Raw genomic sequence first — 22,289 nt, 5'->3', positions numbered from 1 at the left:
TTCTTCTTATATTTTTGCTCCTTTTCGTTTATCGTACATCTTTGTTGTTGCTCATTTTCTGTGATATTTCCTTCAGAGCAGAGCCATTTCAACTAATTGTAACAATATAACCGTTTGCTAAAAATGGTCAACTTTGACAAGTGTCTCTAGCTCATGTAGTAAGACATCTTAGCCTCTTTTTTTTTCAGTCGAACTACGTGCCTTGCGTACTTTTGAATAAAAATCTTTCCCACTGCAGCTTTAATGTCACACTAGTATAATTGTCGAAGTGTTTCAAGTGCATTAAATGTCTTTGAGACCAAAATAGTCACACAGTAGCCTTTCACTGTCCCTGCACAGAGAGTGTAGCATAAATTGGAGCTTTTCCTATGTGCTGGCATTTTATCTGGCTGTTCAGTTTGACATGAAAAGCTAATTAACTTTCACAGCCTTCTTTTTTTTTTCTATGAGAGTTGCTAAGTGATAGTTTCTATGAATTCATATTAGTCCAGAATTGAAGCAAGAAATTATGAGGAACAAGTTTTCTTTAATGCACTTTTGCTTTTTTATTTTTATTTTTTGCAACTAAAATAATGAGAGTGATCTGAAGCACTAATTATAAAGATCACCGTTGGTACGCTGAGGTGAAATATTATGTTGTGCTCCACAGTTTTCCCCTTATTGCACCATGTATCACACTACACGTTTCCCAATGTACTGGAGCATCTATAAGTATCAAAGAAGGCCATACAGGGGCAATTCATTTCTATTTTCAGAATGCCAATTATTGTGCACAGCAGCAGCTTTGGCTATTGAGCCAGCCGAAGTCAAACTGTTGTAATACATTATTATCTATTTCAACCTGGTGCGGTGGGGAGATTCTCACTGCTGGATTTTCATCAAAAGAGATAGCCTGCTGAAAATGTAATTCACTGTTTTAGTATAAATCAATAAGCCTCGAGAATCTATTCCCCCATTCCACCTTTATGTTAATATAAAAGAAATGCTCAAATAGAACTTTAATTCACCACATGGACTTTCAGACTGTTTAATAGCCCCAATTTTATCCATAACTGCTCAATTGACACTTAAATCTCAAGCCCATCTTAATTTGGCTTCTCCTGACAATTAGAAGTTCTACTTCTCTTTAGCGCCAAGGCTACTGTGACCCATATTAATGGTGATTTATAGGCTATGCCAGTCTAACAGTGATCCATCTATTAAGAATTATATCCCATTTGATCCTTATTGCTCTGTTCTTCCTCCAAAAAAGAAAAGTCGTGCCTACATGTAACGCAGCATATTTGAATATCCTGGAAGCTGTGTATAAGTAAGCAGATGGAAAACATGTTAAAAAATGAACATGTGAAAGAGCTTAAAGTGAAAGCTAATTTTGTTAGAGCGTTAGAGGACACTCAGATGGTTCTGATGGGGGATATAAATCCTGATGGACTCCCATCTGAGTGTATTCATTAATCATGCGTCTCATTGGCGAGGCTCTGATTTGCCACTGAGACAGATGAAGATGAACTCAGCAATATATTTCTCATCATAACACAACCCTCGCATAAATATTAATAGCATATTTTCAGCTGGTGGGCATGAATCATTTTTCAGACAGGGAATTTTAAGAGCTATCCATGCGTGTCCAAGAACAGTATATAAGCAAGCAGTTGTGATAAACAACGGCGCTTTAAGGCAACAATGAAGCGAGAGTCCTAACTGTAAGGGAGATTTTAAATCTCTTTATCGTGCTTACTTCAGACAAACTTCTGTCGATACATTTTTTTATTTAACCTTACAGCTTGTCAACATAAACATCTTTAATTGCTCGAGTGCATGCTACCACTGAAGTTTAAGAAGCTGTCATTTTGAATCAGTTAGATATTGTTTTTGTTTATTTTTCAAGATATCTGGAAAATATTGCAGCCAATGTTTTAAAACTGATAACAAATGAAGCTAACTGGGAAGCTGTGATAGCTTTCTGCTACAGTGGATATTTTTATATTAACAATGGCTTATCAGGGACTGCGTAATGTAAAAGGAGTCATTTAAGCAGTTCTCTTTGGCCTTGCGGTTTTCATTCGGCACTTTTAGTTCGGTTTTTTTGGTTGCTGCACATTTCCTGCTATTTTGGTTGACTTTAATTGACCTCTTTTTCAGGCACAGCGGGCAGCCAAAACAGCACATTTTACTCCACCCAACACCCCCCTTCTCTCTCTCTCACATACACGGCCAGTTTATTAGATACACCTTGGTAGCACTGCTGCCGTCTGCTGCACACCCATGATACAAAGATCATCACAAAGGTGCTCCATTGGATTGGGATTTTTGGACTGTGGAGCTCATTTAAGTACAGTGAAGTCATTGTCACCTTCAAGAGAGCAGTTTGATTTTATTTTTGGCTTTGAGGCATGGCGTGTTATTCTGCTGCAAGCACACTTCTTATGATAGGTACAGTGTGATCGTAAAGAGAAGGACATGGCCAGCAACAACTCCAGGTAGGCTGTGGTGCCAAGAAAATATCCGCCAAATCCTTACACTGCCAGCCTGACCCACTGATAGACAGAATAGAGCCAAATGTTAAATGTCACCTCAGCAGACCAGGCAACGTAGTTCCAGTCATTTGTTGTACAGTTTTGGTGAGCCTGTGTAAATTGCAGCCTCTGTTTCCATTTTTTAGCTGACAACAATGACACCTGGTGTGGTCTTTTGCTGCTGTAGGTAATCTGCTTCAAGGTTTGACATGTGTTCAGAGATGCTCTTCTGCATACTTTGGTCGTGGTTATTTGAGTTACTGTTGTCGTCCTATAGAATGAAGGCAGCAGTATCAGTATGTTAGCCTCACCTCTAACCCAATGGCAAGTGGGATAAGCTCATGATGGATGGATGGATGGATGGATGGATGGGTGTTGTCTTCCTATCAGCTTTAAGGAGTCAAGTCATTCTCTTTTGATGTCTGGCATCCATAACAACAACAATTTAAATTTTATCGCACTTTTAAATTAAAAGGTTTTTCTCTTTGCACACAATAACAGATTGTTTTCATAAAAAATCATAAATTACCAGGGTCAGTATTATTAGCCCTCTGAAAAACTGATCCTTTTATTGAGCCACAGCAAAAAAAAAACCCACTGCTGTGTAATGATGTGCTTTAACGTTGCAATGCTCACAGTGTGTAAAACCAAGTTAAAACCGATGGTTAGCGATCAATTTAAACTATAAAAGTATAAAAACTTCAACAAGCCATTTTGGACTTGAGAAAAAGAATTGTTGATGCTCATGAAGAAGAGATGGATATACAGTTATTGCCGAGTTTCCAAGTGTCAAGAACTGAAGTGAGAACTATCATCAAGAAATTCAAAGAGGGCCACACAGTACAGGATAAGCCTGGCAGAAGTAGGCAGCAAAAGATTTTAAAGATTCTGGAAAACAGCTAGTGAGAGATGTGTCTAAAGACCCCAAATTAACTTCCAAGACATTAGTGAATGACTTGTCTAAGTTGGGAATCTTAGACTCAAAGAAGACAATTGCTAGAACGCTGCACAGGAATGGACTGTGAGGTTGCAGACCGAGAAAACCTTCACTTGTGCAGAAGACTGAAGTACAATATGAATTAATTCAATTCAATTCAATTCAATTTTATTTATATAGCGCCAAATCACAACAAAAGTCGCCTCAAGGCGCTTCATAGATACAGAGAAAAACCCAACAATCATATGACCCCCTATGAGCAAGCACTTTGGCGACAGTGGGAAGGAAAAACTCCCTTTTAACAGGAAGAAACCTCCGGCAGAACCAGGCTCAGGGAGGGGCGGGGCCATCTGCTGTGATTGGTTGGGGTGAGAGAAGGAAGACAGGATAAAGACATGCTGTGGAAGAGAGACAGAGATTAATAACAGATATGATTCAGTGCAGAGAGGTCTGTTAACACATAGTGAGTGAGAAAGGTGACTGGAAAGGAAAAACGCAATGCATCATGGGAATCCCCGGCAGCCTACGTCTATTGCAGCATAACTAAGGGAGGATTCAGGGTCACCTGGTCCAGCCCTAACTATATGCTTTAGCAAAAAGGAAAGTTTGAAGCCTAATCTTGAAAGTAGAGATAGTGTCTGTCTGTTAAAATTATGCATTCTGTAATCGTGTCCTTTGGTTAGATGACATGAAACTTGAGCTCATTTTTGTGTGTATAACCCTATAGTGAAACACGGTGGTGGTGGTATTATGCTGTGGGCTTGGTCTGGAACTGGGAATCTCATGAAGATGGAAGGAATCACAAAGAGAGAAGGATACGTGAAGACTTTGAAAGGAAACCTCAAGCATCCAGTAGCAAAACTGGGTCTGGGTCGTCGCTTTGTCTTCTGTGACGACAATGGGCCAAATATACGTCACTCCTAGTGAAGGACGACATCCAGAAGTTCAAAATGAATGTTACTGACTGGATTGAGCATCCAACGTCCGTGCCAGAGGACCATCAAAATTGAAGGAAGTTCAGAGATGTGTTAGACATGTTGAAAGGTACAACAAATGACTAAAGGTTGTTATCCAGCAAAAAGGATAAACAACTGACTGTTAGCATCAGGGGAGCTAATAAGCTCGACCCTGGTAGTTTTTTGTTTCTGTGTGTAAAGTTAAATGATGTAATCCTCCGAAATAAAACTGGGATGTTTGGAAAAGCTGTGTTACCTTCCAACCCTTGACTTTTAACCCCCTCTGATACTGAGCCAGCTTACTGCAGCTTCAAGTATTTAAAACTCATATTTTTTTCTGTTCTTATCCTTTCTTATGGGAGCTGGTTTGTCATTTGACCTCATTATTCAGTCTGATGTTGTAGTCGCGTCACATGTTTTCTGCAGGTCTTTTGTATTCATCTGTTGGTTTTTTGTAATTATGGATCATTTTGATCTCCGTTCAGATGCGGGTGACATATGAAAACATATGTTTATTTAACGGTTGAATATTCTATAAACCGGCGCTCAATAGCCTGTAAATATGTGTCAATCTCATTCACACTTCTCACCATTTTGTGACAATTATTCTGCGGCTGTTGTGTTTTTTCTGGTTTTGGCACCCGAAAATGAAATTCCAATTCATAATCCTGCATTCGGTGCCACCATTGAGTCAATTGTTTTTTCCTTTCAGTGAAACAGCTGTCAATGAGAACAACACCAGACCTGCTTGAATAATTGAAAAAACTCTGAGATGTTGGCAGCGCAGCATTGTTAAATTGTAAAGCACTGTTAAGCCTTTAAAGACGGCTGAAAAATTCAGAAAATTGCTTCATTTTTGATGTTTTCACTGATCTATATTATTGAGCGCATAACAATGATGCAAGGAATGGCGAAAGCATCGCTCGTGCATTGATCAGAGGGGCGTGTGGTTGTTTGTGTCGTTGCAGGTGTATGACCACGAGTACAAAGCTGTGGTGGATGGCGTGGAGACAGACAGTACAATGGAGATAGACCCAGTTCACCGCGTTGAAATATTTAAGATGGGAAATGGGAGTGAGGAGATTCTCGAGGTCCACGACTTCAAAAATGTAAGTAAAGGTTAAACAAGGCCATGTAAGCTATTTTTTTTTCTTTTGATGAAAAACTGAAGCTGTACCCATGTCTTCTCGTCAGCAGAGGATGTTGTATGATGTTCACATCCTGCCCTTTTTTAAGAGACAATTGACAACATTTATCCTTTCTTGAAATCCTATTTTTCTTATTTCATCCTTTGTCACTCTGGATGGGAAAAAAGATGGTACAAACCTTTGAAACATCACACAGACAGAGTGATGGAAATCATTCTCACTGAGGTGTTCACGCGAGGATCAAAAACACAATTGCAAAAATACAGCACTTATGGTATCAGTAATTGATACTAAAGCAGCAGCGCACAAGGAGATTTGTTATGTGACTTTGTGCACACACACAGCAACCCAGAGCGAAGAATTCAGACCCCCATAAAAAAATCGCTTTCTTCCCACTAATTCTATACACCAACTTTTTCACAGTACAGAGACAAACGCTATTAAGAAACCCGTCTCTATTTGTTTCTCGCACCTTTTTCAAATGCAATTTTGTCTCCAGCCGAACTCATTAACTTACCTTTCATTCCTAAATCCTGCTCGACTGTGCAGGAGGTTACACATGCTGCACCTCGGAGTAGAGAGTGTGCTGCTTGGCTGGGTAATGAATGCTCTTACTCTCACACCATTATTTACTGTGAAATGTTGAGTTGCCAGGCTGAATGTTACAGGATACACCTCATCCAAAACAAAAACCTACGCTGAATCGTTATTGTTTTTGTTACAATGGGCTTTGTGAATCTAAAATGGCTATATGACAGAAACCAGCACAGCACCGGAAAACTTTAACCCCTGCAATCAGTCTCTCTATTTCCTTCTCTCCCTCCCTGAGCCCACTCTGTGTTTGCGTGTGGGTGTATGTGTGTGCGTGTTTGTGGCCCACATACATAAACATGCGTGCCTGTTGCTTGTTCCACTTCCTGTTAGTGAAGCACATCCCCCGAGGAGATTTGTTTGATTCAGTGCTCCACCATGGAAGACTAAGTAACAAGCGAGTGAGCAGAATAATTCAAACCTCATTGTGACAAAAATCTCAGAGAAAATTTACAATTGGTTATACTAAGTGGAAGCTTTTGCACTGATGTTAGAATTGATTTTGTTTAATACAAAAAAGGGGAATGTCACATGTTATTACACAGACCAAAGCCACCTTTAAAACAATCTCCATCAAGCCCGAGGGCTGTGTGATGAATGGAAAATGAGGGGATTATACCACCAGGACTGTGAACCATTAGACTCATTTTAACAGGAGAGGAAGGAAAAATGGAGAAAGAGACATCCTGAGAGGGAATTACCAGGGTCGTTTTCACGTTAAAACGAAGTGAACAACTGAACCAAAGAACATTTAGGCAAACAGAAATTTGTTTCTGCACAAGGTTTCAAATTGGTGTTTCAATTTTATCTGCACAACAAAGCAAAGGTATAATAAAGTGAGAACAGAGTCAAAATTGGAGCATGTTAAGTAGCCATTGTGTTAAAGTTAAGTTTACTTTCTGTTGGTTCTGTTATCTCTCCAGTTGCATGATGTGTGATTGCTTTCCTTCAAACTCAACGACAGAGTTCCTTAAGAATTCTCTAAATTTTTGACATAATGATGCAAAAGTCCATCCATCCATTCACTTCCACGACCCTGAAAAGGATAAGCGGATGGATGATGCAAAAGTGAGGCTGCCCAAGTTTTCCAACTACAAAGGCTTCAAACAATGCTCAGGTAATGTGGCCTTGCCTGTAAAGAACAAAGAACCACGCTTATTGTTTCCTGACATTTAACAAGAAATTTCAACAAATCTTTAATTTAATTCATGGAAACACGTGTGTGTGTGTGCGTGTGTGTGTGTGTGTGTGTGTGTGTGTGTGTGTGTGTGTGTGTGTGTGTGTGTGTGTGTGTGTGTGTGTGTGTGTGTCAGATTGATCCTGTTGTTTGTTAGGTGTAGATTTACAAGAATAAAAAGGTTTTGTAAATACATCAGAAAATATCAGCAGCAATGTGAAGGTCAAGCAGTTCAGCAGTTCAGCACTGCAGAGACCTCTACAATCCTTCTTTGTTAAAGCACCTTTGGCAGCAATGGCAGCCTGGAGTCTCGTTGGAAATAATCCTAGAAGTCTGGCACACCTTTCTGTTAAAAGTCACTCTTATTCTTGCAGGCAGAATCTTTAAAGTTCAACCAAGTTGGATGGAAGGAGTTGGTGCGCAGCCATTTTTCACGTTTCTTCATAAATGCTTAGTTCTATGCGGTTCTAGCCTCAGCTCTAGTTAAGCTACTTCAGGACTTTCAAACTCTTCTTGAAGCCTGCTTCAGGTTGTTGTCTAGATAAAACATAAATCTTCGCCCAAATTTGAGACCCTGAGGACTCTGGAAAAGGCCTTCACTTAAAATTGACCCATATTTTCTACATTAACCTTTTCCTTTTGCCTGACTTGTGTTCTACTCCCAGTTGCAGCACAATCCTACGACCACTGTGTTTGATAGCAGCACGGGCAGGTGTGCGAATTTTCTAATTACGTCGATTTAGTTCACAATTAGTTCAGGTAATTACAGTGGACTCAATCAAACTATTGAAGCAGCAATGATAAAAGTCAACTGTGGAGCTCAACAGTGGTATTACAAAAGATCTAAATGCTTAAGCAAATGGGATATTGTGTTCTTAATTTTATTCTCGTGGGATACTGTGTGGGGAACTGAATTCACTCTGAGATTATTCCGAGCCAACAAAATAATCTGTAAATCTTCCAAGCGTCAGAAAACTTTAAGAAAGCACAATATATCCCTAGACTGTGAGAGGAAACCATAAGCAGAGCCGTCTGAAACAAGGGTGAGCAGCGTTTTTCCCTCATTTACCACCTGACCTTCATCAGGCAATGCACACCCTAAGCTATAACTCCCGCCAGCTTCGCAAGTATTTCCACATCTGACTTGGCTCAAGTTCAGACTGCAGAAGTTGTCAGTCATATGTTTTACCTTCTTATTTTCAAATAGTACTATCCTAGTTCAAGGTTGCCAGCATCCATAAATCACCACAGATGCTGGAAGCAGCAGCTGGCGAGTGCAGCCATTCTGTAATATTTATGTTAAAGTTGTGTTTTTAACAGACACTTTCTCTCAGTGTTTACTTTTTCTTTAATTCCTCTGCAGTTAACCATCAACGTCCCAGTCAAAACCTAATCTTGGTGACACTGTCCAAATGACTGATATATTAATATCTAACAATAATGCCAGGAAATCAGTACCCTCCATCAAGTCTGATGTGGATGTCCTTGACTTCACTTGAATTCGTGCTGGCTATGGCAACAACATGACTGTTTCATTGCAAATTTGGACCAGTTTGACAGAAGTGTTCTTATTTGGACAAATATCTGCAAAACATGTGTTATTGTACTACTGAAGGCTGAATCACAAAAAGAGTCAAATGGGCAAAAGCAACAAAAACGATGGAGAAAGACAGATCAATCATAACTTGTTGAATTTGTAACCAATTTTCGAGAAATTTGTCAAAAAAGTGTCAGATATATATTTATGCTAAATGATCTATGTGTCGTCATACAAAAATCTTAACTTGATAGTAAAAGTAATATTTCTCTAATGTAATCCTTAAAAAAAAAATGTTCCGCAGCTGCTTATTTTTTGTGATATATTTCTGCTTCATCAACTATAAAATGTCCAAAAAAAACCTGACAACATCAAGCCCCTTGTTAAAAATTAGTTCTCTTTTTCAGGTTCGACTTGAAAAGGCAGCTTTAGACGAGCCATTTGGCTCAAAGTTTCGTGTCCTCACTGCTGCTGTCCTTGAATGTCTTCTAACGTCTATCTTTTGGCAGCCTGCACACAGCAAGTCAGCCTCAACAGTCCTGTAAAGCTTCTGTGGCTAAACTTCAGGCACATACCACAGTCAACATTTTGACAGATAATTTAAATAATTTAGGAGTACTTTACACAATAAAACACGGAGCAACATAATCACATCCAACCTTTCTGTTTATAAGATGCTGTTTTGTACGTTTTTACTTCTTTTGTTTCATGTTAGCCAGTCGTCTTTGCAGATAGCCTTTAACCACGAGGATGTGTTGGTCAGAGGGGAATTTAGAAGAAAAAACCTGTCTTTTTTTTTGCTATACGGTCTACTGCCTCCTCTTCTCACAGCAAATAAAACGGAAGCATCAAACCTCGCCTCCAGCACTCATCCATCGAAAATTTCTTTGGAGCACTTTTGAAATTCATGACTGCAGGAAAACTTTTGATGAAGTTGAGGATAGCCTACGGTAACATAGCATCCTGCTTGGATTTCTGTGATTGACTGTGATGTCCGGATATTGTGAGGTGGACTATCAGTAACAACAAAACGTGAAGAAATCTTTAAAATTTAGAGGTTTCTTTGTTTTAGACTCATACAGGTCCACCTTGGATAGTGCCACACTGATAACGTGTAATGTATTGTGCAGGCTGTATTTAATATTTTAAACGAGATATAATTGTCATGCCGTTTAACATTTTCATGTTCCATCTCGTAAAAGGAGAGTTGCATAGTTCATGGGTAAGAAATGTCACATAATTACAGACGTTTTTGCAGGTAATGTGAAGGCATCGCCCAGACTAATGCCAGCTGACATTTGAATGAGCTGAATGATGCATGCTGTTACATGTTCTCTATTCTCTTGATAAAACTTAGATGAGCATCTTGCACGTGGATACACCAAGTGGATCTTTCAATGTTGTCTGTTAAAATGGCATTGCTTTCCCATTTCTCAGCCCTATGTTAATGTGTCTTTCTTCATTTTCTGGTTGACCAAGCCCAGTAATCAGTGTATCTCATCACAACATCGCCCTCTTTTCTAGCGCTGCAGCTCCCCAACACAGTAGATCCAAATTAAACAGAGACTCATCACAATAAAGCCCGGCATAAACATAATGCTTTTGTGCTTGAGACTATTATTGCCCCATCCTTTTTCCACACAGATGAAATTACATGCAGTAGATTATGACAGCCATCACTTTGTATCGTGTCTCGTACAGCTGGTATCTGGCTCTCAGAGTGACAGCACCGCTGAAAATATAGAAATAGCACCCACATGGTCAAGTTAACCAATTCAAAGGAGATGTCATAGCAATCACCGTGTAAGTGTAATTAAATTTAGATTGAATCAAGTCCATTTTCATGGTACGGCTCATACAATTTTTACTTGATGCGAGTTTAAAGCAGCTGTGGCAGATGTAGATCCCGCCGTCTGTTCTAATACTGTGTGCTGAACGAGCAGCTCTCTGCAGAAAATAAATTGGATACAATCTGATCTACTGAAAGTCTTTCAAACTTATTCTGGCTGAATATCTTAGATTAACATACAATAGCGGCGAGAGGGAATTAACAGATCTTTCTCGCCTATTGAGGCTCTGTGTGTCAGACTGAAAAGAGCCACGGTCCACATGGTGGAGGATCATCAGTGGAGCTGAAGAGAGTGACTCCACACTTGACTGCGCAGATTAAGAGAGTGACAGGGACCTATGACTGGCTAATTCAATGGGGGCAGTCTCTGTAGAAAACACTTCATTCTCAACAATGTCACTTGGCTCTCCTGTGCGATATATCCTGCTATAAAGCATTACCGAGCCACAGTGGAACACCCGCTACCTTTCTATTTCATTCAGCTTGAAAGCAAAAGCTGCGTTGCAAGAGCCAAGCAGACATCAGTTTATGCCATGACATAAAAGTTAAAAAAAAACATGAAGAAGAAGATCAAAACACACCTCTTCGTACTCATTAGGTTTTAACTTTTTAACAGCTTTGATTATCGGCAAAAAGCTGAGCATTTTAAAATGATTGCCTCAGTTCATATGAGATATCCACATCACAGACGGCTACTGAATGATACATATATCTGAATTCCTGAGTATCCCTTCATTTCTTTTTCTTTTTCAAAGGGAATCACTGGGATCCGGTTTGCTGAACATCAGAGGTGCTACATCAGGGCCCAAACTAAGAAACTACCCGCAGTGGCAGAGGTGGAGACTGAAGACACGGAGTTGCTGGTATGCCTCCTCTCTCTGTTGCATGTAGCTCGGACTCTCTTCGGTCCCGCAGAGGCTGTCATGCATACTGCAGGGAGATAACCAGAGTTGAGCACCGCAAGCGCCACACAAATCCTCGGCCTGTCCATCTTGTCCTATCTCCCCCAACCCTCTCACTGAAGAAAAACCTAGGGTTTGTGGTAACTGTAAAACCGCCTGAAAGCTACCCGAAAACCCATAGTCTCTTTGTGGCTCACATCAAATGGTGTTTGCTGTCAATCCTGAGCCAAATATTAATTTTTAATCATCTCCTCCAAAGGCTTTACCCAAATAGCCTAAAGGGGGAAGGGTGGAAGAGAGGTCTGAGGGAGAGGTAAACCATTAAAATTATATATTTTTTAAAGCTGTTTTCTTTGCAAAACTCACAAGGCTCCCTCTCCAGGTTTAGAGTGATTTATTTTCATTTTCGGGATTCCTACAGTTGTGTGTGAACTTCAGAAAAAGGAATGGAGGAAATTCAGTCAATCAAAATTCCCATTTTTTCAGTGTCACAGTGCAATTCACAGAGTGGGCTGCATGTTCAAAGAGAAAATCCTCCTCTCGAATGTCTCTACTGCTAGCATACTCTCATTTACATTTCACATTGTAGCTGAGAAGAAGTAGCTGGCAAATATCTGACGCACCCCACTCACTGCCTTATTTTAAAAACAGAATAAGGCAATTGTCAGACCACTATTGGTTTTAACTTTAAGAACACAAGCTGTTACACCCCAAAAAAACCAAACACTGTTTTGTTTTAAATTCTTCTCATCTTTATAATGTCTGATCTACGTTTACAGATACTAATTGCCCAGGCAGCACCATATGTCCGTGCCATCTCTAGCTTCTTTTGTGCACTGTGAAGCCTAATTGGCTTAATTCACAGCTCCAAAGTAAATCATCTAAGGCCAGCAAAGTGATAGGACACATACCAGTAGTTAAGGAAGCCTTTCAATAAAGTAATGATTCGTTTCTAAGCTGCGGCTTGCATGAAGGTCTAATTGTAGTCTGTTCCAATCTTGCCGTAAGAGATGACACACAAGAAGAAAAGAGCTTTGACTCAACTTTCTAAGTAGTGTTAACCTGGCAGCAAACACACAGCCCTGCCCCCTACAAAGCGTTTTTCTAAACTACAACCACAGCTAACTAATTTCATATTGCGTGTTTTGAGAATGCATTATTCTCGCTTTGATTATATGAAAAGGAAACATTTATAAAAGTAAACACAGCATATCGCTGCACTGCAGGTGGTTAAGGTGGACGTTAGTATCGCAAAATCCAACATGATGCCATGTTTACTCACTGAAAAACCCCTGAAGGAATAAAGATTTAGTTCCTCCCTATAGCTTTTGAAAAACAATTGTAGGACAATAAATTAAACCGTTTTTCTTACATGCTGGTAAAAACCACAAACAAGCTGAAAACATATTTAGTGTTGCAAAGTGGCATGTAAATATAATTCTCTTCAGCCGTGGACTTCATAATCTCTAAAGATTCTGGTGTTTGAAGGAAGATTATTGTGCTGAGAGTGAGCAGAGGAGACTGATTCCAATCTCATGTCTGCGCATTTAAATTGATGCGACAGCCAGGCGCTCGTTAGCTTACCTTAGCATAACAACTGGAAACAGGAGGAAACGGAGAGCCTGTCTCTGTACAAGCATGCAAATGCCTGCACATTCAGAAATGTAGAGCAGATTGCAAACATGGCACGTTTTACCTGGAGGAACATTTTCTCCTTGTGCTTGTGCTGCTCGCCTGGTTACCTCAAAGCAATAACTAGAAGACTCCGGGAAGGTCACGGAAAACGTGTTTTTAGCTTGCAAATTTGTAATATGTGTGTAAACTAACATGATAAGATGCCATAAACATTCGTGATCTGATATTGCACACTGATCTTTTCCAGCTCACTGAAATGAATCTGTAGCTGCACACTCTGGCACGTCATCAGCTGACAGACACGACGCCGGGACTCAGCTTATCTAACTCTCTGCAAGAAGCCGCATAATTAGTCAATTCACATACATATATATATTCATCAATCAATACCACATAAATGCGATACATTATTCTCTTTATGCTCTGTCCCCTCTGTACTTAAACCACTTTACACTGTGGCTAATATTTCTGCAGGTGATGATTTTATCACAAAAAAACTAGATTACACAACAAAAATACAGTAAATACCAGGGGGGCATATTGAGGTAATAAACAGTGACCTTGGCTTGACCCCACCAAAGTCTATCCTCACATTAGACAGCAGCCCCTGCTCCATCCTCTGTGAAAATCCACCCACGTGTGACCCTGGAAAAGATCAGCACAAGTTCCTCCTCAGGTGGTGAAACACATGAAGCTCACAGGGGTGAAAGCCAGCTGCTAATGGTTCCTAGCTTAACCCCACCACAGGCTTTTAGGAAAAAGGGCTCAGAGCAGCCGTGGCAGGCTTTAGAGCTGAGGTGAAAAACAATGGAAAAAACTGCGGTAAAACTGCAAGCGGCTGATAAGAAAATGCAGCCCCTGCGAGGGAGAACCAGGTGACAAACATGAATTGTTTGCCAGGATTTTTTCCTTCCCTTTTCAATTTGCCTTCTCTATGAAACGTCTGAGGGAGTAATCCCTGAGCTTCATTCCAGTTCCCCCAGTCTGACACAGGAATCGCCATCAGCCTCCCTCACTCCCCTTAAAATTGTGAATGGATGCCGTTTGCTCCATTAAACAGCCACTTAATATGGATGACCAAAGCTCGCCCAGCAACCAAAAACCTCCCACTCAGACGACAACTACAAACAGAAAAGCAGTGTGATGAGGAAACAACACCGCTGCAGAGGCTGCGAATACGCCAAAGTCCTGCGAGCGCACAGTGCGGACTGTTTTGTGTCATTTTTGTCAGTGAATGGCAGGGTGGTTTTGTGGCACTGCAACAAAACGTTCGGTTCCTGCATTTGCTGTGTTCAGTAATAAGGTCGTGTCAAGCCAGAAAATGGGAAAGCAGAATTCATCCTTACGTCTTTGCAAAATATGGGACTCGGTGATGCTGTAACAACTCACATGGCTACTGTAGTTATAGCTGGTAAATGAACCACTAACATGCTACCCAGCCGGGAACTCGCTGACACAGGAGCTTCCTTAGTCAAAAGCTGTATCATAAAATCTACTACTGTGTCATGACTTTCCTCTTTGGGCACACTTTTTTCCCCAGCAGAGAAATATTTCATATTGCAAAAATCTCCCATAGAGGCCATTTTGGACTCAGGGTTTCGCACTATCAGGACCGTTTTGTTTGTCAGTGGCGCAAAGTTGCATGGCAAAATTCCCCAAAGGTGAACAAAGCTGAATTTTTTTCCACTCGTTTACTTTGCCACATCTGCCAAAGCAAATCCACCTGGAGAGTCGTATTTATTATTGCTGCAGAATTAGCATTTTTAAATGTTGGTGTGATCGGCACCTTTAGTGCCCTTAAGCAGGCAGCAGCACAAACATGGTAAGCTGCCTGAATATGCCTGTCAACTGAAATTCCCCACCAGGTATGTTAGATTAAAAAAGAAAACTGCCAGTGTTAGGTGCAGCGTGTGAAAGCCATTGGGTATGGCGAGAAAATCTTTGTTGATCTCTGGCAAACATAGCACACACTTTAAACAATGTGTCATGTCAACAGTGTTTCCCCCCCTTGGGACACAGTGGCAGGAGAGGGTAAATTCATTAACTACAGCACAACTGGTGTATAATTAAGTTGTGCACTGTAGGCGAAAAGCATACATACACCAGGAGAGGGCTGAACAAAACAAATTACCATCATTCCCAAGGTCCAATACTTGATAAAAAAGTTGCTTGTGTCCTAATAATATATCATTTGTCAATAGCAAAATGGAAAAGCCTTTCAAAAGTGTGTATAAACTGGTGGACTGTAATCATGTTGTCTTTGTGCTTGTCAACTGGCATTTAGAAATCCCTGCCCCATGCTAAAATGCTGACCTTTACTACCTCCCCCAAGGCGCTCTCTCCTACAAGTTATTGGAGTCGTTTCTCAACTGTGAAGTCAAAGTCATGTTGCGGGCCCCGTGTCGTGACCTCCATTTACTTTCCAGAGAAGTCTGACTTGGCTTCAATGGTTAAGAGGTCCAATTAGAGAGGGCTGTTTGTGTTGCTCGAGTTTGATTTTAATTTCTGCAGCCACAGGAACGGTGAGCACACCAGCTCTGCGGCAGAGCAACCTCTCTGCTGTAACACCACCACCCCGCTACACAGTCTTCCGAGTCATCATTAGTCTGCTGGCCGGCGCTTAAAAGTGAGGGAAAGTGTGTCGAAAGCTTGGCTGAGCACCTCCCGCACCCAAACACATTCTTTGATGTGACAGAATGCGCTTAAGCCGCCTCTTCTTCCTTCTCCTCTTCTTCGTCTCCGCAGGTCACAGCTGTGTCGTTCGAAGACAAACAAGAAGCAGCATGAAAAGCAAAATTCTAATTCATGCGAGAGTGACAGGGGCAAACATGAGGGAGGGGGCACGACCCAATATAAATGATTCTCGCTCCCACTATAGCCCCAGGATTCTACATCAAGCTTAACTAATGTGCAATTAAGCTTTAGACTGGAAGAAAATCACCTTGTAAAAACATTTGTCAAGTGAACAGTTTTTCTGTTCTGGGCTGCTAATTAACAAGGGAATGGGAAGAAGGGTTTGTTTGTGTGTGTATTTACATATACATGAAGAAAATAAATATCCTCACTGTTAAGGGAGAGCATTACCAAATCCCCTTCATATGTCTCTATTAGACAACACTGACATGTAGTCCCTATCATTAAGCAATAATAGTTTACTTTACAGCTCATGAACTACAGTATCAACAAATTAAGCCCAGTGATAGTGCTTGGTGCCAAGCGAAGCATTGTGGCGGAGGGGGAGGGAGTAAGGGAGCGTAGTTGGAGGGGTTGGTGAGGTTGTGATGTGGGGGGGGGGGGATGCAAGGCTTTATTGTGTCTGTCACATTAAACGATATTGCAGCCACACTCGGAGTAATGAAGACCACTTCTAAAGTCATTTAAAAGTCAAATCATCACTGTCTGTGAATTTCAATGATGTATAATAGAAAGAGCATGCCGGAGGCTTGAGAAGAGGGTGACAGAGAGCAGGAGGAGGGAGTCGGGGCAGTGGGAGTCAGGAGTCGGGAAGTTGCTGTCCTCTCAGCAGACACAAAGGTGATAGATAAAATGACAAGGCTGGAGCTGCTGCTGCATGGCTCAGGGGAACAGAGTGCAAATGCATGACTATACATCGAGTGGGGCGCAGACATTTTTGCAGGGTCCGACGTGCTCTAGCTTGTGTATACATAACATATGTGTGAGTGTGTGTACTGTATGTGTTGTTTTCTAGCAGGTGGATGAGACTGGGGCCATGGATGTGAAAGTGGACGACTCCCAAGTGTGGGTTCCTGCTGAGGAGCCCATCGTTAACCCGGACTTCCTCCTTGACTCCAAGATCTGGGAGATTTGCCAGCAGCTGCCCATCCACTGGATCCATCCTTCCCCCCTGAGCGGTGAGAGCAGGGGGCATCTCTGCCTCTAAATGCAGACTATTAACACTCTCGCTGGAGGACATCTCCACAGGCCATAAGCAGGTCCATGGAGACAGCATGAGTTCCTAACCATATGAGCAGGTAGCCCAGGCTTCTCTGTTCGTGTTAGAAAAGTAGAGAGGCTGATGGTCGTGGCAAAAGGAATATTCTGATACTCTGTTTCTACAAAATTATCAGTGCAAACACAGTTTATTAAATGTATGCACTTGAAGTCTTACAGTCACCGAAAGGCTACTTTATATGATATGGTATCATACTTTACATATAAAGGTTGGATTTGGCCACTGTGATGGCACTAACTGATTAATATTTTGAGGCCTCGAGTTTGGCATTTTGCAATATTTGGGCCTTTTGGGATGTAATGGTGGACTGCTAGGTCCAGCTGTCTTCATACACTATATAAGTGCACTGCATGGCTACAGAAGCCTGTTAATTAGTGCTAACATAAAAAATAATACTAGCATTTCATTCACTAAAAGCAAGACAGGCTTTGCACAGGCTTATCTGACAGTCTGTTGTTTTAATTAATAGCACAACAGACCACAGTTTTAACAATGCTCCAAAAGAAATCAACACCACATACATCATCGTCAGAAACTTTTCACGTAATGTCATACACACCTTTCTTGAGATTTGTCCATCCTATTGGACATGGCACAACCATTGATAGTGAGGGGAAAAGCATGCCTTCTCAAATTGGTTGGTGAGCGGTTTCTGGAGGTTGCCTGCAGTGACTAGACCAAAAACATCCTTATCATTGCCTTGGTGTAGCAGGTTGCTGCGGTGATGTAGTTTTGCTGGAAGACGCTGATTTGTCTGCAAACACTTGTTAGCTGATAGTCTTGCAAGAGTGTTTGTCTTCAGAGTAAAAGCTGTGCCTCTGTGCTGCAGCAAGCACATTTTAAAAGTTTTACTGAATACTGACGGTATCCAGTTCTGGTTTCTTTCACACTTCAGTTTCCCAACTGCTTGGAGAGTAGTTGGCAAGTGTTTGCAGACAAGTCAGTTTCTTCCATGCAAATTACGGGTAACTGCAGCAATCTGCCAGTGCAGCTGTGGCTCAGCAGGTAGAGTGAGTTATCTACTAAGATCAGTGGTTTAATCCCTTGTCTGCATGTCAAAGGAAGATACTGAACTGAACTGTCCCTGATCCATTCACTGGAGTGTTTGTGTGAATGTTAGATAAAAAGCACTTAGGCAGAGGAAAGAGTTGAATGGGTGAATGCGGCTCGTAGTAGAAAGAACTTTGATTGTTCAAATAAAGTAGAAAAGTGCTATGTAAGTACCAGTCTATTTACCAATGCAATCACAAGGTTTTTGCCAACTAATCAGGGAATATACATTTTTTTCCCTAGTGACCAGTGGTTGCCAGGGAAAGGTTCTTTTCAGTGACTTAAATTAGCAAATTGACGGCTAGCAGACAACTAGCAACTGTAGCAATCTATGTTAGCATCAGCTGGCCAGTGACTCTAATAATGTCATTTATATACAACTTCACCCTCTACAGTTCAACATATGGAGAAAATTAACTTCAAAGGCCTAAAATGTTTTTGTGCCTGGCTGTAAACATGTTTATTTCTGCTTCAGCATAAAGATGGACTCACTTTCAAAGCCAGCCCCGAGAGGCCATTACAGGAACTGCATGTTTTTCAAGCTTCCGACAGGTTTATTTTAGGCCCTGGAGATTAGTCTACATTGCAGATTATTTAAATGTAAATTAATGCACTGTTAAGCTCACACGTAACATATATATATACATATATATATATGTATATATATATATGTATATACATATATATACATACATATATATACATACATATATATACATACATATATATACATACATATATATACATACATATATATATATATATATATATATATATATATATATATATATATATATATATATATATATATATAAATGATATATATTTATAAAAAAATCTCTACCTATATAAAACAGTAACTTCAAAATAATGTGAAAGACAGCAATTTTCATGACAAGCATACCTTTTCAGCTTCCCTGCAGAGCTTTATAGCGAATTTCAGCTTGTTGTCTGACCCGCAAAGTTTCTCTTACATGCTCCTGTATTGTCTTAAAACTCAGTCTATCAGCCTTGAACAACATAACAGACGGGTACAGACAACAACCAGCAGCTGCTCATAGTAAAACATTCAGGAGCTATAGAGCCAAGCATTTACTTTCATTAGCTGGTAGAGGTCAAAAACAATGTTAAAGATGTTTAAGAACACATCTCAATGTGAAAAGTAATATTAAACTGCAGACTTGATGTGTAAATAAGTTATGTTAGTATAGAAAGTTTTCTATACTAACATACAAGGTAATGTCAATGTTATATCAATCACTGCTGGTTTAAAAAAGGAAAGATGAATAGTTTTAACCGAGAACACGAACACGTACGTATTGAATAGTTTGCAATTATCTTACTAAAGCGGCAGTTTTCCATGTGCTTTGAAAAATAAGCATTCCAAGAGTCGGGCTTTCATGTTAAGATGAAGATATTTGCAGCATTTGCAGTATATGAGGTGTCTACAAGGTAACAATCAGATAAATGTAGTAAAAAAAATAATATTTTCTGGGAAATGTAGTGGAAACAAAGCATGCTTTAGTCGCAAGTACAACACCTACATATATACCTCAGTAAATGTAGCCGGTTACATTCAGCCTCTTGTTTTGGTCATCTGGAGAGGGGGTTTTGGTTTTTTTCTTTCTCATAAAGATGCCAAGGCTTTATGAACTGGCATCTGTGTGTTAGTATCACAAAAGCAATAACACCATTGTTTGACAGAAGCGTGAAAAAAGCCTGGAATTAATTTCTTTTGAATGCTAGTAAGTAACATCAAGCCACTGGGAAAACACAGTGTTCAAGCCAAAATTGAATCTAAGAGCTTTCTTATTTTAATTCAAACAACAGAAAACAGTTGGAAGTATATACAGTAACATCTCTCTCTCTCGCTTTTATTCTCTCCTGCTCGTTCTGTTACTCAGACGCTGAGGTTGTAAATGTGGATACACCTGATGCCGAGGTCACAGGTCAGCGTTTTGCCCGCGACGTCCTGGACCACCTTCCCGTAAACGACTATGTAAGTGGGGCCCTCTCTGCCACGTCACCCAGGGACCACACCACGAGATACAGTAAAGTCACTTCAATCAGCCGCAGCTCTTGCCTCAACTCTTTCTGCATATAAATCGCTCACTAATTGATGTTAAAACTGACTTTGTGCACCAGAGGGCATAGCAATTGCTCTATATATCTGTTTAAGTAAGGCCAGTTCAATGAAGACTCCCTTAATGTCTCTCCATTAATTGAGAGGAATATCCAGCCTTTCAAAGGCAGCAACTTGTGCCTTACAGCCCTAGTTAGAGACCTTTTTTCTACTTCCTTTTTTTCTGAGGCACTGGAAAGCACAGTACAAAGCAGCACTTTCAAGGTCACTCATCGCTGCACAGATAAGTTACATTTATTAATAATGCTTTAATTATCAAAGCGTATAAAATAAATGGAAAGGCCAAGTGGCATATTTTGGTGTACAGCATGTAAACCACTCAATACCGTATGATTAATTATCCCTGACTCTAGGGGAAAATCACATCGCATAGTATATTACACAAGACTTATACACTCTTATACCAGCACAAAAAGCTGCAGTGTCACACTAAGAGACACCCTAAGAACAGGTACAAGGATATATGATATATGCATATACTTGCAGTGAGCACTTACAGGTGAACAGCCACTAAAGCTAAATTCAAGGATAATGAGTCAGGCTCAGTCTCCTCCGCAGGGCTCGGAGAAACGGTGTGAGACATGCAGAGAAATGAGACATCCTATAATATTGACGTTTATCAGGCCCATCCCAGAAACAGCCTCCTGCTCAACTCTTCAATTCCCCCCCCCCAGCTCCTCTGTCCTCTTCCTCATTGTCTGTGGCAGGAGATGCAGTGCTATGCAATTAAAACATACCAGGGGATGAAAAACTCAGCTCCACTTTTGAACGTTCTGCCTCTATCAGCGGAGTAATGCATACCATTGCAATCCATTCCAGCAGCACGTCCAGGCGCTGTTTGTGGGTCCAGTGATAACAACGGCCTTTGTGGCCGGGCACAGGGCAGGCAGCAGTCTGTAATTGGGAGTCTGAACTCTCACTGCTGCCAGTGGTATGCCACATGTGTAAGTCTATTTTTTTTTCTTCATCTAAAAGTCATGCAAATGGGCACAGTATAAAAAACAAGGAAGCTCACCCGCAGAGTCTGCTACTCACAGTTTCTCTGCATTCACTTCATCTGCATTTCATAAGTCTGAATTTGAGCACCAAGCCTGTCCACAGTGCACAGAGACTGGCAGATGTATATTATGCTGAACTTTAACATGGCTGCCATGTCAGAGTGCAGTGTGTATCAGCGGTGGCCCTGGAAATTTCAAACTGAATAACGACCGCCTGACAGGCCTGAAGGGATTGCACCGCCGTCCTTGACCCACATAACAAGGATGGGCTTTCTATAAGAATTGACCTCACTCATACTCATGTAAATGTGTTTGTACGTGTTGCTGCTTGTGTCCTGGGATTTGTCTTGTGTCTGGGACCTATCCTTACAAACCTCTGGCTGCTACATCCAGGGTCAGGCTAAGTGGCTGTTCATGCATAACACAGGTGCAAAAAGCTGAAGGAATTCAAATTCCGTGAATGCAGAAGTTGTTTGTGCCTCCAGAGGAATCTTTACACTGAAGCTAAAGCTCCTTATCACTTTGGTAAAGCAGCAGAGTTTACTGAAATACATGACTATCTGCTTATTCAATTACATCCAATTTCATTGTCATTCCACGTCACTGTAGAGAACAGTAAGATGAAAATCAGAGATCAGGACACGCAGCAAAGAATTTCATATGTTCCACTGTCCTGTGTGTCTACATAAAAAGACCCTTTTCGAATACAAAGCAGAGCGTGAAACAGAAATGTTATCTCTGCTGTTTTGATCCCCGGATGAATGTGATGAGCTCTGCTTTGAGATTTAATAACACATCCAGGCATGTGCTTCAAGCTCATGAGGAGCGGGGATCAGCGTGTGTGAAATAATACCAACAAGTGTGGAGATTAGAGGAG

The 22,289-nt window shown here is 40.8% G+C and overlaps 1 protein-coding gene across 4 annotated transcripts in view; it reads left to right on the top strand.

Annotated features, from left to right (window-relative positions):
• Nucleotides 1-22,289, top strand: part of tnmd (tenomodulin) — a 77,420-nt gene that overhangs the window by 50,572 nt on the left and 4,559 nt on the right. For all 4 annotated transcript variants that reach the window (XM_026146102.1, XM_026146092.1, XM_026146082.1 and 1 more), the window contains 4 exons: nucleotides 5,378-5,518; nucleotides 11,467-11,574; nucleotides 16,958-17,120; nucleotides 20,176-20,270. In XM_026146102.1, coding sequence (XP_026001887.1) covers nucleotides 5,378-5,518; nucleotides 11,467-11,574; nucleotides 16,958-17,120; nucleotides 20,176-20,270 — 507 coding nt within the window. The remainder of the gene's footprint in view (nucleotides 1-5,377; nucleotides 5,519-11,466; nucleotides 11,575-16,957; nucleotides 17,121-20,175; nucleotides 20,271-22,289) is intronic.

The sequence above is a fragment of the Astatotilapia calliptera genome, chromosome 2, assembly GCF_900246225.1.
Source record: "Astatotilapia calliptera chromosome 2, fAstCal1.2, whole genome shotgun sequence".
Lineage (NCBI taxonomy): Eukaryota > Metazoa > Chordata > Actinopteri > Cichliformes > Cichlidae > Astatotilapia > Astatotilapia calliptera.
This window is presented reverse-complemented; position numbering and strand designations above follow the sequence as displayed.